This window comes from Haliotis rufescens, unplaced genomic scaffold (genome assembly GCF_023055435.1).
Source record: "Haliotis rufescens isolate VD_foot unplaced genomic scaffold, xgHalRufe1.0.p SCAF_7, whole genome shotgun sequence".
Taxonomy (NCBI): domain Eukaryota; kingdom Metazoa; phylum Mollusca; class Gastropoda; order Lepetellida; family Haliotidae; genus Haliotis; species Haliotis rufescens.
The window spans coordinates 33,391,192-33,409,018 of NW_025964361.1; the positions used below are offsets into that span (position 1 = coordinate 33,391,192).

The following is a 17,827-nucleotide window of genomic DNA, read 5'->3' on the forward strand; positions in this document are numbered from 1 at the left end:
TGTATGGTGGAGTTGTGGAGAAGGTTTGGTAGAGAAAAAAGGTGGGATGAAGTGTTTTGTAGAGAGAATGAGTTGGGTGAGGTGTTTGGTAGAGAGAAAGAGTTGGGTGAGGTGTTTGGTTAGAGAAAGAATGGGGTGGGGTGTTTGGTATAGAGAAAGAATGGGGTGAGGTGTTTGGTAGAGAGAAAGAATGGGATGAAGTGTTTGGTAGAGAGAAAGTTTGGTGAGGTGTTTGGTAGAGAGAAAGAGTTGGACGAGGTGTTTGGTAGAGAGAAAGAGTTGGGTGAGGTGTTTGGTGAGAGAAACAGTTGGTTGAGGTGTTTGGTAGAGAGAAAGGGTGGGGTGAGGTGTTTGGTAGAGAGAAAGAGTAGGGTGAGGTGTTTGGTAGAGAGAAAGGGTGGGGTGAGGTGTTTGGTAGAGAGAAAGGGTGGGGTGAGGTGTTTGGTAGAGAGAAAGGGTGGGGTGAGGTGCTTTGTAGAGAGAAAGTTTGAGGTGTTTGGTAGAGAGAAAGAATGGGGTGAGGTGTGTGGTAGAGAGAAAAGATGTGGTGAGCGGTTTGGTAATGAAATTTGGATGGGGTGGGGTGAGGATTTTGTATAGGGAAATAATTGGGTGTGGTGTTCGATAGGGAGAAAGGGTGGGGTGAGGTGTTCGATAGGGAGAAAGGGTGGGGTGTGGTGTTTGATAGAGAGAAAGGGTGGGGTGAGGTGTTTGGTAGAGAGAAAGGGTGGGGTGTGGTGTTTGATAGGGAGAAAGGGTGGGGTGAGGTGTTTGGTAGAGAGAAAGGGTGGGGTGTGGTGTTTGATAGAGAGAAAGGGTGGGGTGTGGTGTTTGGTAGAGAGAAAGGGTGGGGTGAGGTGTTTGGTAGAGAGAAAGGGTGGGGTGAGGTGTTTGGTAGAGAGAAAGGGTGGGGTGTGGTGTTTGATAGGGAGAAAGGGTGGGGTGAGGTGTTTGGTAGAGAGAAAGGGTGGGGTGTGGTGTTTGATAGAGAGAAAGGGTGGGGTGTGGTGTTTGGTAGAGAGAAAGGGTGGGGTGAGGTGTTTGGTAGAGAGAAAGGGTGGGGTGAGGTGTTTGGTAGAGAGAAAGGGTGGGGTGTGATGTTTGGTAGAGAGAAAGGGTGGGGTGAGGTGTTTGGTAGAGAGAAAGGGTGGGGTGTGGTGTTTGATAGAGAGAAAGGGTGGGGTGTGGTGTTTGATAGGGAGAAAGGGTGGGGTGTGGTGTTTGATAGAGAGAAAAAGTGGGGTGTGGTGTTTGATAGAGAGAAAGGGTGGGGTGTGGTGTTTGATAGGGAGAAAGGGTGGGGTGAGGTGTTTGGTAGAGAGAAAGGGTGGGGTGTGGTGTTTGATAGGGAGAAAGGGTGGGGTGGGGTGTTTGATAGGGAGAAAGGGTGGGGTGTGGTGTTTGGTAGAGAGAAAGGGTGGGGTGTGGTGTTTGATAGGGAGAAAGGGTGGGGTGTGGTGTTTGGTAGAGAGAAAGAGTGGGGTGAGGTGTTTGGTAGAGAGAAAGGGTGGGGTGAGGTGTTTGGTAGAGAGAAAGGGTGGGGTGAGGTGTTTGGTAGAGAGAAAGAGTGGGGTGAGGTGTTTGGTAGAGAGAAAGGATGGGGTGAGGTGTTTGGTAGAGAGAAAGAGTGGGGTGAGGTGTTTGGTAGAGAGAAAGGGTGGGGTGAGGTGTTTGGTAGAGAGAAAGGGTGGGGTGAGGTGTTTGGTAGAGAGAAAGAGTGGGGTGAGGTGTTTGGTAGAGAGAAAGGATGGGGTGAGGTGTTTGATAGAGAGAAAGGGTGGGGTGTGGTGATTGGTAGAGAGAAAGGGTGGGGTGTGGTGTTCGATAGGGAGAAAGAGTGGGGTGAGGTGTGTGGTAGAGAGAAAGGGTGGGGTGAGGTGTTTGGTAGAGAGAAAGGGTGTGGTGTTTGATAGAGAGAAAGAGTGGGGTGAGGTGTTTGGTAGAGAGAAAGGGTGGGGTGAGGTGTTTGGTAGAGAGAAAGGGTGGGGTGAGGTGTTTGATAGGGAGAAAGGGTGGGGTGAGGTGTTTGGTAGAGAGAAAGGGTGGGGTGAGGTGTTTGATAGAGAGAAAGGGTGGGGTGTGGTGTTTGATAGAGAGAAAGGGTGGGGTGAGGTGTTTGATAGGGAGAAAGGGTGGGGTGAGGTGTTTGGTAGAGAGAAAGGGTGGGGTGAGGTGTTTGATAGAGAGAAAGGGTGGGGTGTGGTGTTTGGTAGAGAGAAAGGGTGGGGTGAGGTGTTTGATAGAGAGAAAGGGTGGGGTGTGGTGTTTGATAGAGAGAAAGGGTGGGGTGTGGTGTTTGATAGGGAGAAAGGGTAGGTTGAGGTGGGGAGAAAACATTTAGGGGTGATGTTTTTTGTGTAGAGAAATTATGTACTTGATCATACCAAACAAACAAAAAGGACAGTTGTCAACCATTTTAACATGTCTGATATGTTCATACCATATTTTCAAAGTTTTCTGTAACTTTATAATTTGACATTTCCAGTGGGACAAAAATAGGGCCCTTATCCTATATCATGCATTGCTCATTCTGAGCCACTTCAAGAAGTTAGTCAACAGTAAAATCATGTCTGCATCATAATGGCAACATAAGATTTATTTTTGTTTACAAAAATATGAGGCTGTGACGATAATGGAGCCAGCATTCCAAACATATCAGTTTATATGTTCTTGTTCAAAGTCGTCACACCTTGCACGAACCTCCTTATGATTTCAGAGCTACATAATTCATAAGTGTACAGAAGGGATTTCAATAGAGAAAACTGATATATTTCATATTTAAGTCATGTTCCAGCCAACACTTGATACATGAAATATATCTTTTTTAACTGGGCTCCACCGAGCACTGTCAACTAGGGCCATTATTCAGTATTTGAACACATACAGCTTCAAAACAACAATCAATAGAATATACAAAAATCTTTTTTGAAAAATGTATCAATGCTATGTACATTAAATGTTTATACCAATTATGGAAAAAAGCAAAATTAATGTTTAATTTGAGTGCCCTGCAGTCACATGGAAAAAGCACAAATGCGTTGCTTTAAAGTAATTTAATCTTTTTATATGGTTAATAGTTTTGTTCACGGACAGTATTTCATTTTCAGTAACCTGCAGTGAAGTTTAAAATGAAAGAAATCTATTTTCTTCAACTTTCCAGCTCCAGATAAATTCTTGAGCAATTGAGTTTTTACTCTAGGGTTTCTATTTTAATTGGGTAATTACATTTTTCATTGGGTAACCAATATTTATCATTCTATTGTTTTTTTCCCAAAATTAGTGAACATTTCAAGATTTTTAAAAATTAAATAATGTTTTAGATGTATATAACTGTTCTCAATATAAAGGCTTAACTTGGAAAGTAAATTAGCTCGTAATTGTGTTTCGGAAATTAGCTCCTTTGTACGATGCTGAAAAAGCTTCATTGGGTATTTACGTGTGCTGTTTTTATACATTTAAGTTTTTCATTTAATGCAAGCGTTTCTGTACGCAAGTTAATTGAAAGTAATTGGGATTGAATATTATTAATTTATTTGTTTTTTTTGGGGGGGGAGGTATTTTACGCAAATATTCAGCTTATCTGTAGCTCTGGACTTTCTGAATGTGTGATGACCCCTTTTTGGGTAGATCACGTTTTCCTGGATAAATATTAGTTCTTGACATGACCTCTTACATTCATAGGACCATCTAAGTCCTGGGGTAAATCAACAATATTCGAGTCATCATGATTGGTTGAAACTTGATACACCTCTGAGGTCACTGTGTGACCCATACATTTGCATAAAGCCAGGAGGGTCTTTACCAAGGGGTGCAGATTCAACTTTTAATGATTTAAGTTGTTTAGATTTTATATTCATAGAGAGTTTATGATGTGGTATTTTCAGTGATATTAAAACAGTATTGTGACACAAACAGATTTGTAGTCATTTACTGATTGTATATGTATATAATTGAAATGTAGATAAAAATACTGTTCCTGAAATGTACTTGGAAGGAAAGGAAGACCAACATATTTTGAAGTATTTTGTTTTGTTTTAAACAAACTGTTTAATGTTTGAAATTTAATTGTTTAATGTCTGAAAGACTGCTTCTTTACAACTTTATGTACTCAGTGTCATTTCAATAGTTAATAGTGTTTGAAAAATGTGATAAATAATAAAATTAACAAACTATAATGTAGATAGCTATTGCAATAGCATAATTGTTCCAAGAAAAACAATAATTACATTTTTGTGTGAAGAAAACTCAAATTATAAAATCAGAAAATGCTCAAAATAAAAGAAATGAATGTCCGAGGATTCCTGATGGGAACAACAGGTGTCTTGTGTTGGCCTTAGCCTAGATTCAGGTGCACAGACACCGAGGTAGACAGACACAGGTAGATGTACACGCTTTGTGGGGCATGAATTACAGGTAAACAACCATGGCTCCATACTGAACACCATGTTTACCTAGAGATCGGATCTGGCCATGGTGGGGTCCAAGATCTTGCAGCTGAAGACAACAGACAATTGGGACACATTGTGCGAGTCACTGCTTCTGTGGGGGTAAGAGTTTCATGATTTACTTGACGCTTCTCTTCTGTAAGTACTGTAATTTAGTGTCTGAATTCAAAGAGGATTGTTACGAATTGAAATTGGCATTAGTATGTATAAGGAGATATATTTGGAATTACTCTGATAGGAATTTATACATATTTATACATGTGAAGTATAATTGTTTGTTCGTGTGGGTACATATATGTGTTCATGTGAGTTCATTTTTAGATCCCAGACAACCCTCTGTATCTCGAGTAATGGATGTTATTGCCTTACACTTGTTGGATGAATTATATGAATAAAACCCATATCTAGGGGTGCTAGATGTGACAATAATGACAAATATGGACATGTCTTTAAAAAAATCAAACATAAAAATGAATTATAAGTGACATATTCAAAAATATTCTGAAAAATCCATATCTCTAAACAACAACAAATTTGTCCTTTTCCATTACTTTTGTTCCATCAAAGTAGAACTATTTGACTACAGTCATATTTAACCAATTGATGAATATAATAAATGGGGTTTAATTGAATATTTTAGGCCATATACCTCATATGAAAACCAAGAAATCTATATGGATGCTGTCTTGGAACAGGTATTCTATACACTGAATATTTTAGGCCATATACCTCATATGAAAACCAAGAAATCTATATAGATACTGTCTTTGGACAGGTATTTTGTACACTGAATATTTTAGGCCATATACCTCATATGAAAACCAAGAAACCTATATGGATGCTGTCTTGGGACAGGTATTTTGTACACTGAATATTTTAGGCCATATACCTCATATGAAAACCAAGAAATCTATATGGATGCTGTCTTGGGACAGGTTTTCTGTACACTGAATATTTTAGGCCATATACCTCATATGAAAACCAAGAAATCTATATGGATGCTGTCTTGGGACAGGTATTTTGTACACTGAATATTTTAGGCCATATACCTCATATGAAAACCAAGAAATCTATATGGATGCTGTCTTGGGACAGGTATTTTGTACACTGAATATTTTAGGCCATATACCTCATATGAAAACCAAGAAATCTATATAGATGCTGTCTTGGGACAGGTATTTCATACACTGAATATTTTAGGCCATATATCTCATATGAAAAACTAGAAATCTATATAGATGCTGTCTTGGGACAGGTATTTCATACACTGAATATTTTAGGCCATATATCTCATATGAAAAACTAGAAATCTATATAGATGCTGTCTTGGGACAGGTATTTCATACACTGAATATTTTAGGCCATATATCTCATATGAAAAAATAGAAATCTATATAGATGCTGTCTTGGGACACGTATCTTGTACACTGAGGGAAGGATACAGTTCGCAGTTACTCACCAAGCTATTTGTCAGGGGAATTAGTTTAGCCCTTTGCCCATTAAATTGGAATGTTTTAGTAGTGATCTGTTTCTCAGCACATAGAATGTCACCAGCAAGTTATTTTGGAAGCATTTGCTAAAAGTCTCTGCATGTACAATTTAAGAGGTGTGAAACATGTTTTTTCCAACCACCGTGTTGATGTTTGTTCGGGAGGACATGCCCTGACTAAGCTGATTTCACTTAGACAAGGTGTTAAAACGACTAGAATCCAGTGCAAAAGAAACAAAGCTATTGAGAAAGCATACATATCTTACAAACATTGATATTTGTATTTTTGTTATCTTCAATGTTGCTGATTTTTGTTCATAAAAGACATATGTACTACAATCTATGATGATTCATTTTCAAATTTTCGGTTTATACACTGTAGATACATACATCTAACCTAAAACTCTTGAAGAGATATATAAGTAAAAAAAATATTATGTTTTTGGTCCCCATCCACATCACTGAATGGGCTGCCTGTTGTAAAAATTGACCGTTATAAAAATGAGGATTGTGTTGTCACATGTTTCCCTAGGTTAATTATGTGTCATATCGTCATATCGTACTCGTAATCATCTCTGTCAATCTGTATTACCGCATGGTATAAATCATTTTTTCACTCTCTCATAGATATATTGTTTGCTGATAAATTATAATGTTTACACGAGGGGCGATGCGCTAGCCTAGTGGTTAGGCGTTCGCTCGTCAAGCCAAAGATCCGGGTTCGATTTCCCACATAGGTACAATGTGTGAAGCCCATTTCTGGTGTACCCTGCTCATTCACTCATGCTCATAGTACCTGCTTGCTGACCTTCAGGAACTGCTGTTTGTACCTGCCCTCTATCCTACTGCCACGGAATATGATCAAGATTGCCCGTTAGAATATATTTCTCACCTTTATTCTCTTTCCAGATTTGCTCAACAATGGGGTTTTGGACATGGTGTATCTGTTTGGCAGCCATTTTTATGGTTGCCATGGCAGCAGAGGAAGAAGTTTCAGGCGTGATCGTTATGTACGATCATCCTGCGAACCTTAGCTGCAAGGACAATTCCTTCGACCCCAATACAACACAGATGACTGGATACCTTCTGATGTGGCTGCTTCCTAACGGCGACCTCGTGAAAACTTCCGACGACCATGACAGAGTGACTGTCTTTGACGAAGGCAGACAGATAACGGTGAAGAAGGTTGACGATGTTGACTTTGGTATCTACAACTGTATCATCTACAGCAGCCAGTATGGATATCAAATAGTTCAGACAGGCATCAACCTGAATGGTCCATACTGGGGGGACCTGACAGCGAAGTACCGCATGAACTTTATTGTCGGGGCAGTAGCAGCAGCCGTGGTCTTTTTAATCATGATGGGGTTCTGCTACTGGATTGGCAGAAACAGCACCTTGGATACGGATGAGGATGAAAGAGTGAAAGCGTCCACTCTCTGGAAGTCTGACCTTGGTGTCGACAATGCTGCGGTGGAGTTGGGTGACGTCCAAGTCGACACTAAGACAGCACCGGAAAATGGAAACGTACCAATTTATACCGAAATAAGGAACGATCTGGCTACGAAACTGTAGACGCCATATATGAGTCTGAGTTTGAACTGTTGATACAGCTATGAGTTAATGCCACCAAATGCATACATTTATATTTCCTTTTCTATAGGTCTCAGTGCTTTTGACCATGGCAATGATGACAGAACTGTCTTTGACATTTTTACTTGTTGCAAGATCAGTGAAAGATAGTGGGTGTGCTTACTGTTAAGACATTGTTACGAATTTGAACATTTGATTCAGAAAGGTTTGTCTTTATTAGTAAAAGCAGAGGAAACAGAGGTCATAAAAAACACTATTCACACCTGGTCTTGCACATTTGATCGTCTGTGAAAGAGATATGTTTATATACTGAAAACTCAAAAATGTTGATTCAAGAATTTCAATAAAATCAGTTGCTCACCTCATGTTAACAAAAGAGTTCATTTATTTTGCCTACAATATATTGCCCTATATACAAAACTGAGGACCTAAACAAAGTACCTTCTTCGTCCCCACATACGTACAATGTGTAAAGCTCATTTCTTGTGTATTGCTGGAATGTTGCTAAGAGCGGCACAAATCCCTCTCTCAAACCACCCCTTAAATGTGTGTATAATTTGTATTTCCTCAATTGATTTGTGAAATAACACTAAATGGTCACTAAATGTGGAAACCAAGGGAGACAACTCTTCATCAACCACAATGTTATTGTCCCTTTATAACTTTGAACGTAACTAAGCTGAAAGTTGTGTGACATATATATTATTAGTACACCATATTGTATGACTACTTTAGGGTTATTTCGTACTAGCTATACTGTTTTGGGTTTTTTTGTAATTAAACAGTTGGAAGTTTTAACCGGATATCTTTATACTCATATGTTCATAGACTTCATGTATATGAATTCATTATGATAATAAAACAGTATAACACAATAAATGTGTTTATTTTTAAAAATTATATCGTATGCATGATCTGTAAGGTATAAACATACCTTATTCTTGTTCATCCGTAACCAACTGTACTTCATTAGGTTCATACAAGTGTGAGCAATTCTATCATGTGTACAGGTACCGCTGGAAATAAAAACCACCATAGTAGTTTTGAGGTATACCCAGAGTGATATGGAGACAAAATGACGCTAACGGGGGGTAATCATCCACACATGGATAACCCTGTTTCATGTATGTGTCGGTTCATACCGATATCCCTGATAAACTTCTAGGGCAGTTTGTAAGTACAGTCTTTATAAAAGCCCCTTCTTAGACCAAACATGGACATGACAGTCTGAACTTTCATGTGTATAGTACAGATTCTTTTTTTTTACAGAAAACAGAGAGGTAGAAGGGATATTGTTCTCTACCACTCGATCACTGAAAATACACTTAACTGGCTGTGTGTGGTTTGAGTAAACACCCCCTGTTATACATTTTCTAAACATTTTATTATGGTGAAACCAGTACCCATGGAATGTACAATGGTGGTAAACGATCATATAGGTAATGTATCTTATATCTGCAATTTGGTGGATGCTCACTACTGGTATTCCGGCACGCTCCCTCCCTCTCTTCATCTCTATGAGTTGTTCCTCAGCAACATTGGGGCATGGGTGGCCCAGTCGTCTAAGGCGCCGCGATTCGCTGTGCAGAGTTGCGTCCCTTAGGCACGCCAGAAACCTATGATTGTGGGTTCGAATCCCGGTTCGCCCCAATTATGTTTCTAGGTTTGTTGAGCACAATACCCGTGCTCGTGGGTTTCACCGAAGTGGTAAACGTCTGAGACTTGCATCACTTCAGGCTTTCCTCACATTAAGCTGACACGCCGTGATATGACTGGAATACTGTTAAAAGCGGCGTTAAACCCAACTCACTCACTCACTCACTCACTCCTCAGCAACATAAGCTGGTCACAAGAGATGACCTTATGGATCTGGTAGGCAGGCTCTATGACTTGGCTGATTGCGTGTCATTGTACCCCGAAGGGGTGGATTGGTTGCCTGGTTCAGACGCCATTTAAAGACCACCATCTGAATATTGCTGTGTTCAGTATTACGACAAATAAACAAAACACAATCAGACGTGCATCAACATTTCAAATATAATGTACACTAAAAATATTATTATTGATGCTGTGAGAATATCACGATCGAGACTAGAAGTCCTGCTAGAAGTTAATTTTGGGGGGAAACGAATCAGCGAGCTTTTGTTTCCCTCTTTCTTCCCGAATAAGAACACATTCACACAATGTTCACATAATATTTGTTGCATTGTTACATCTTGCGATTGCAGCATGTTATTTCTAATTCATATGTCCCAAATTGTCAGCCCTGGATTCTGGGAAGAATACATCCGCAGTAACCAATGCTTGCTGTAAAAGCTGATGAAGAGAACTGGATGGTCAGATTTGGTAGCCTGGCAGACTCTTTCTCATCATGCCCTGATGGATCATTGGTCTTGCTTTCACTTTGTGTCACCATGCCCTGGTGGATCACTGGTCTTGTTATAACTGCGTGTCAGTATGCCCTGATGGATCATTGGTCTTGCCTTCACTGTGTGTCACCATGCCCTGATGGATCATTGGTCTTGCCTTCACTGCGTGTCAATATGCCCTGATGGATCATTGATCTTGCCTTCACTGTGTGTCACCATGCCCTGATGGACCATTGGTCTTGTTATAACTGCGTGTCAATATGCCCTGATGGATCATTGGTCTTGCCTTCACTGTGTGTCACCATGCCCTGGTGGATCATTGGTCTTGTTATAACTGCGTGTCAGTATGCCCTGATGGATCATTGGTCTTGCCTTCACTGTGTGTCACCATGCCCTGATGGATCATTGGTCTTGCCTTCACTGCGTGTCAATATGCCCTGATGGATCATTGGTCTTGCCTTCACTGTGTGTCACCATGCCCTGATGGACCATTGGTCTTGTTATAACTGCGTGTCAATATGCCCTGATGGATCATTGGTCTTGCCTTCACTGTGTGTCACCATGCCCTGGTGGATCATTGGTCTTGTTATAACTGCGTGTCAGTATGCCCTGATGGATCATTGGTCTTGCCTTCAATGTGTGTCACCATGCCCTGATGGATCATTGGTCTTGCCTTCACTGCGTGTCAATATGCCCTGATGGATCATTGGTCTTGCCTTCACTGTGTGTCACCATGCCCTGATGGACCATTGGTCTTGTTATAACTGCGTGTCAATATGCCCTGATGGATCATTGGTCTTGCTTTCACTGTGTGTCACCATGCCCTGATGGACCATTGGTCTTGTTATAACTGCGTGTCAATATGTCCTGGTGGATCATTGGTCTTGCTTTCACCGTGTGTCAATATGCCCTGATGGATCATTGGTCTTGCTTTCACTGCGTGTCAATTTGTCCTGATGGATCATTGTCGTGCTGTCACTGTGTCACCATGCCCTGATGGACCATTGTCGTGCTGTCACTGTGTCACCATGCCCTGATGGATCAATGCCGTGCTGTCACTGTGTCACAATGCCCTGATGGACCATTGCCGTGCTGTCACTGTGTCACCATGCCCTGATGGATCATTGCCGTGCTGTCACTGTGTCACCATGCCCTGATGGATCATTGCCGTGCTGTCACTGTGTCACCATGCCCTGATGGATCATTGGTCTTGCTGTCACTGTGTCACCATGCCCTGATGGATCATTGCCGTGCTGTCACTGTGTCACCATGCCCTGATGGACCATTGCCGTGCTGTCACTGTGTCACCATGCCCTGATGGATCATTGCCGTGCTGTCACTGTGTCACCATGCCCTGATGGACCATTGTCGTGCTGTCACTGTGTCACCATGCCCTGATGGACCATTGCCGTGCTGTCACTGTGTCACCATGCCCTGATGGATCATTGCTCTTGCCTTCAAACACAATAATGACCATGCTGCCATGATGTTGCTGGGATAATGTTAACAGTGGCTCTAAACAACATTCACTCACTCCGTATTATCTAAGGAATGAAACAGGCACAGCGTCTACCACTAACTACCATTACAGCAGGGTCAGCGACCCCAACATGAACAATACCTACGTGAACATACAGCAGGTGTTGTTCGAGCGGTCTGCATGTCCAGCAATGAGTGGGTGCTATTAGTTCCACTTTGGATGTTGATCATCCGTAGAGGACCGTCAGATCTGTGCTGAACCACGCACACTAACGTAGTCAATGTATTTAATGCCCAGGGCCCCGTTCCACAAAGTGGTCTTAGCGCTACGATAATCGTAGATCTATGTTAAAGTAAGGGAGTTACGATCGTCATAGCGCTACGATCATCGTAAATCTATGTTAAAGTAAGGGAGTTACGATCGTCATAGCGCTACGATCATCGTAAATCTATGTTAAAGTAAGGGAGTTACGATCGTCATAGCGCTATGGTCGCTTTGTGGAATGGGACCCAGGGTGATTTGTATACATCAGCCCAAATTATTGGCTCCAGATAATTCTTTTAGCCAGTGCGTATTTACTAACATGTTATCATTCACTTTGGGTATTTATAAACCAATGAGTGGGCCTTTTTAAACATAATTCTGTTTAAAACTCTGTTTCAGGTCACTTGTCATTTGCGTCTATTAATGTGATGCCCCAATATACGATTCGTGTCTTCTTTAAAGTTAAGCGAGGACGTAGCACGTTTTTTCATTATTAACTGCAGTAGAGTACATGTATACTTAATGCCTGCATTCATTAAGCAAATAAAAATATAAAGAAATAAAAGTATGCAAGCTGGAAGGCTACATTAGGTGATTACATACGGCGTCGTTATTCTGTTGGTTTTTTTTAGATAAATAATATTTGTACGCGAGCAACTAAAAATGAAGTGGGTTACAGTGATTTATTATGAGTACATGTATTTCACTAAATACGTTTGCTATTTTACGAAATATATACGCAGCGTATCTGGAGCTTTGAGTCAAATATTGAAAAATGGGATGAGGCCATAATATATTAATTATGCCACTACGAAACACCCCATCTCACATTCATGCGGAGAAGATGATCTATGTGAATTGCCATGTTGTTTTAATTGATGAAATACACCACGCATAAGTAATCCTACCAAACGATCATGCCCCGCGTGAGTCACGTCAACAGTTAATGTCCGCAGATGCCTTGAACTTTTTTTTAAATATTTCTAAAAAAATGGAAATGCCTCACATTGTTTGATAAAATGTGTATGGAAATCTAATAATTATTTTTCTGTGGCCTAATCAATCAGGTGGTAAGGTTGGTTGGTTGGTTTGTTGTCTAACGCCGCACTCAACAATATTCAAGCAATATGACGGCGGTCTGTAAATAATCGAGTCTGGACCAGACAATCCAGTGATTAATATCATGAGCATCGATCCACGCAATTGGGATCGATGACATGCATCAACCACGTCAGCGAGTCTGACCACCCGATCCCGCTAGTCGCCTTTTACGACAAGCATAATCACCATAATACGGCAAGTATGGGTTGCTGAAGACCTATTGTACCCCGGAATCTTCACGGGTCTCAGGTGGTAAGGGTGCACACAGAAATAAGCATGCATTTCACGAGACTAATATGTTTAGGTTATTATTATGTAAAGTTATCATTATGAGTGAAAGATGAGTGGTGCTAAAATTACATGAAATGTGGTATCAGGATGGAATACATGGTGTACAATGTGTGAAGGGCCTCAGTCACACACAGCCCACTGTCCGGATAGGAAGACGACTACAAGGTGATGTATGTGATGCTATTGTTCAATGTTGAATTCATCTTAAATTAAGGAGTACGGGCTGAAATAATGTTATCATGCAATGTATGTGTTTGCTATAGTGTTTATTAATTACAGTAATGAAAAAATATATCCCTTATACTTATAGAGGTTCTTAATATTCTTCGTTGAGGGACTAACACAGTGTGAAATATGTTTTTTGCATGTTTCACCATGCAATTCATTATATGCCATTTTGTATAGAGCTTCTTTGACAGCCCTGTGACTTCACGTGTGCCTTTATGTGTTCTGTCACTTTTGTAACTATAGTTGTCAAAATAATTCTACAAAAACAAAATCACCTACCTACAAACCAGTATCTCAAAGGCTGTTACCTGATTATTTATCTTTTGCCCTTTAAGTCATGTTTTTGGATAGCATGATGGTTTTAGCATGGACTTTTCAAACCCAAGACCGTTCTATTCCCCGCAGTTTTGGTTTTTGGGTGTTTATAAATATTGTTGCATGGAGAGAAAAAAAATTGATAGAAATAAAAGACATATTTCTCTGTTTTTCTAATAGGACTTCTGAAGATGTTACATATTGTATGCACACAATGTTTTCGTCAACACCTTATGTTTGCATTCGTCAAGATGAAAAAGAGTTGATATTAATAGATTTTGTCTTCACTTTTCATCAGCTTAGGGTCCGTGGATCTGTAAAACAAAATAGAACAGAAGTCTTTGATAGGCATTTAGAAGTTGGAAGAACATGAATACATGACATTTCCTATGGATAACAACTATTTAATTCTCTGTAATGACGTTTCAAGATTATTTCCTGCTCCTTCATCAGATGAATGCTGAGTAAGCATATTGAGTGGAGGTTTCTCTCCCATCAATTCCATTAGTTTCGTTATACGGTTATCTGTGTACATTAATCCTACCTTCTGTAGACATATCAGCATGACTATATATTAGAATCAACACGCCTAGTCAGTATCCACCTGATGAAGGGACAAGAAGTAGCCCTGGAAGACATCGTTACAAAGAATAAAGAAGTTGTCATCAATAGAAAAAGTGTCATGTATTTAAATTGCCTAACTCACTATGGATAAGAGGTATCAAACTGTGTTCTTTGTATTGCCAAACTCACTATGCATGGACAAGAGGTATCAAACTGTGTTCTTTGAATTGCCTAACTCACTATGGACAAGAGGTATCAAATTGTGTTCTTTGAATTGTCTAACTCACTATGGATTATAGGTATCAAACTATGTTCTTTGAATTGTCTAACTCACTATGGATAATAGGTATCAAACTGTGTTCTTTGTATTACCTAACTCACTATGCATAGATAAGAGGTATCTAACTGTGTTATTTGTATTGACAAACTCACTATGGTTGAGAGGTATCAAACTGTGTTATTTGTACGGACAAACTCACTATGGATAAGAGGTATTAAACTGTGTTCTTTGTATTACCTAACTCAATATGCATTGATAAGAGGTATCAAACTGTGTTCTTTGTATTACCTAACTCACTATGCATGGATAAGAGGTATCAAACTGTGTTCTCTGTATTGCCAAATCCACTATAGATAAGAGGTATCAAAGTGTGTTCTTTGTATTGCCTAACTCACTATGCATAAGAGGTATCAAACTGTGTTCTTTCAGCATGGCCCTCCAGCTCGTCCTCATACTGGTCCTCCTCAGTCTGGTGGACGCTCACTCCGACCACTGGGTCTACGACGTCCTCTTTGATCAACAACAAAACCTAACCTGTGACAATGACGTCTTCAACCCAGACAGGATGCCGACAGGAACAACCCTCCTCTGGACGCTACCGAGCGGCGAGATCATCCGACCACACGATGACCATTCCAAGATTGACATATCCTCTAGTGGCCACTGGATCCTGGTCAAGCATGTCCAAGATGAAGATTTTGGCGTCTATAACTGCCTTGTATTTGTGCAGGGTAATCTGACCTACAGCATCCGTAAAGGAATTAACATACACGGTCCATATTGGGGGGACCTGACGAAGAAGTACATTCCCTCGGTCGTTGTTGGTGCCATTGCTGCTGCTGTAACATTTGCCATCCTCTCTTTCCTTTGTTTCTGGTATGAAAGACATCAGGGCAAGGGGGAGGGGCTCATTGACAAGTATGAGGCGACGAGGAGGGCAGAGATGAGTGAAGATGGCGGCCAGTTAATGGTGGGTATGCACCTATTGAGGAAATCAAGTCGAGGGTGCCGGAAAAAAATGGGATTGAGCTGCCTCCCGTTACTACCAAATTGTGAAGATATCCATCAGCTATTGACTAGTCGTGACTCATAAACACATAGGCCTTGCATGCATATCAGTGAGGCCTATCAATAGTGTCATGTCCTATGCATAATACATAAACATCACAAAAACATCAAACAGGACTGTTTTAAGACTGTTTTAGTCTGTTTGGTGAGGGAAACTAATTGTATGGTATGTTGGATTTGATTTCTCGTGTTTCATTCTTAAATTGACATGACGCAGAGTGAGAGTATACCACAATTCAATAATTCAACGATTAATATGGTTAACCCTTTAATTATTAGGTAGTTAACCAAGTGCTTCAGATTAATACATCATGGTATATTATTGCTTACCTGATTTCAGTATTATTGTGTTATGTATACCGTGTACAGAGAAATAAACTCTAAATCACCGTTACCCTGCTTCCTAACTGTACTGTTACAAGAAAGAGAATGTAGTTCTACGATGTAACTATAAGCCATTACAAGTTGGGTATGATTGGAGCAATCGGGTGCGAGAGAGAGAGAGAGAGAGAGAAAATATTTGCAGGAATTATAGAGATTTGCAGGATTATTGGATATTTCATGCCCCGAAGTTTTAACGCCATCGCTTCCTATTGAACCTTCCATCAACATTTCTTTTTCCGTCACTAAATAACATTGGATTCAGTTTTTGTTTCCAAATTGTATTTTTTGAGGTGTATGCTGTTTATCTTCATTGTTTGTTTGAATAATCCTTTAGAAACATTTTTTGGGGAAAAGAGTATCAATGCATAATGCTAGGTTTTCGTTTTGTTTAGTTTGTTTGTTTAATGGTTAAGGTAGTATTTAGCCTGATTCAGTCTACGTACAGTGAAGAGGATTGTTTTTCAATTGTTGCATAACTTTTGAAAATAATGTTTAAAAAACAAGCGGAAAAGTAAGAGATTCAACGAAAAATAAAAAACGTGTAGCAGAGCGTGGTTTCGATCCACGGACCTCTGGGTTATGGGCCCAGCACGCTTCCACTGCGCCACTCTGCTCCTTGTTCATCGGATGCGAATATAAGGTTAAAAGGTAAACATCAAAAGCAAAGTCGGTCTTGCTTCGGGTGTGATTATGTTTCCACACGCTTTTATCGTTTTTTTACCTCAATATTGAATAAAATGTGCATTTAATTGGAATATAAGACTTCGAATGTTCTTTTCCGAAATATATTTGACTAGGCTTCTGCCAGCAAGTACGTCGATTCTAAGCGTGCCCATGCGGACGCGCAGTTTTACGGTGAATCCAGATGATGATTTTCAAGGGAATTAACTAAATTACTTCCGGTTTAGCAGACGGTTTCGTGAAAATATCCTGATGGCACAATGACATAAGCAAATAACAAATTACAAGTGGACGGACCAAGTGGTAAGACTTTATTTCATATTGAATCTTGAAAATGTAAAACAGGTTTCAATAGTTACAGAAATGCTTTCAGATTCAACAGTATCAATGAGTCGTGACTCATAAACACACAGGCCTATCAGTAGTATCAATCCTATGCATAACACACAAACGTCCGATGCTTTAGATTGCTAGAGCTATAAGCTGGGGAACTTATATATTTTGTCTTGAATATCTGATCAACATGCTCAAGTCATGGTTGATAAAAACCCGCCTAAATTTACATCATGAACACAAAGTCATATGAGTTTTGGATTTCTGCCGTTTTACAAGTTTTTTTTGTAGAAGTTTAAATGCAAAGAACAGTTGGATCTACTTCTTTCCATGCTTTCGATCTTCATGGCACGGGACCACATATAGTCCCAAGAAAACATCCCTTTTCAACTGTGAATTAAAATGTCAAACTGTGCAAAAACTGAACATAATAAACATCATCACCACAATCATCTCAGCTTAACATTGAGTCCTTCAATATGGCGAGATGAGTAAAGTGCATGCTTCTCTACCTTTTTGGCCATACAATGAATGTCAAGCCAAATGTTTGATGCGAAATACACCGAAATTGACACTGAAACCTATATGGATGTAACTGAAATTTAGTCAGGATATATATTCAAAACAGGGAGCACCTTTATAATACAGTACCACAACTCGTGAGGAAGATATCTGACATAGGTCATGTGTCTCAAAGACAAGCAACCAGTTTTTGTGAGAATCTGTCGGATGCTTAATTACTCGTGATAGCTAACCGACTGAACGTGACGTCCACACTGTAATATTAAGTGCAAATATACCTGGTCTTGCCTACCCTGTTAAGGAACTGAACGAAAAGGGTAGAATAGATGACAGACACTTACGAAGGTCACAGGTAGGCATGGTGTCTCGTGACTTGAGTCTACCTACACTTACAAGTGATCCCGATGTCATGTGGCACAC

The 17,827-nt window shown here is 40.2% G+C and overlaps 3 protein-coding genes and 1 non-coding gene across 5 annotated transcripts in view; 3 read left to right on the forward strand and 1 right to left on the reverse strand.

Annotated features, from left to right (window-relative positions):
- Nucleotides 1-4,355: 4,355 nt before the first annotated feature.
- LOC124145988 lies at nucleotides 4,356-8,402 on the forward strand. 2 transcript variants are annotated; one of them, XM_046515995.2, is made up of 2 exons: nucleotides 4,356-4,583; nucleotides 6,844-8,402. In XM_046515995.2, exon 2 carries the CDS (start codon nucleotides 6,856-6,858, stop codon nucleotides 7,507-7,509), a length of 654 nt encoding a protein of 217 aa, XP_046371951.1. In that variant the 5' UTR covers nucleotides 4,356-4,583; nucleotides 6,844-6,855; the 3' UTR covers nucleotides 7,510-8,402. The 2 variants fall into 2 exon arrangements, with proteins under 2 accessions (XP_046371951.1, XP_046371950.1); XM_046515994.2 differs by having other exon boundaries at nucleotides 4,360-4,547.
- A 4,763-nt stretch (nucleotides 8,403-13,165) lies between these two features.
- Nucleotides 13,166-16,608, forward strand: LOC124145987. Its single transcript, XM_046515993.2, has 2 exons — nucleotides 13,166-13,197; nucleotides 14,849-16,608. Exon 2 carries the CDS (start codon nucleotides 14,850-14,852, stop codon nucleotides 15,510-15,512), a length of 663 nt encoding a protein of 220 aa, XP_046371949.2. The 5' UTR covers nucleotides 13,166-13,197; nucleotide 14,849; the 3' UTR covers nucleotides 15,513-16,608.
- Nucleotides 16,414-16,485, reverse strand: Trnam-cau. The gene has a single exon. It is a non-coding gene; the product is annotated as a tRNA-Met (tRNA).
- Nucleotides 16,609-16,760: 152 nt separating the features above from the next.
- The window catches only part of LOC124146003 (ubiquitin carboxyl-terminal hydrolase 38-like), a 62,253-nt gene continuing 61,186 nt past the window's right edge, over nucleotides 16,761-17,827 (forward strand). Inside the window, exon 1 of the mRNA XM_046516018.2 lies at nucleotides 16,761-16,855. The gene's annotated coding sequence lies outside the window, so the exon portion shown is untranslated. The remainder of the gene's footprint in view (nucleotides 16,856-17,827) is intronic.

Excerpts from the sequence above, each read along its gene's own strand:
- LOC124145988 (XM_046515995.2), top strand. The coding sequence starts at position 6,856 with ATGGGGTTTTGGACATGGTGTATCTGTTTGGCAGCCATTTTTATGGTT.
- LOC124145987 (XM_046515993.2), top strand. The coding sequence starts at position 14,850 with ATGGCCCTCCAGCTCGTCCTCATACTGGTCCTCCTCAGTCTGGTGGAC.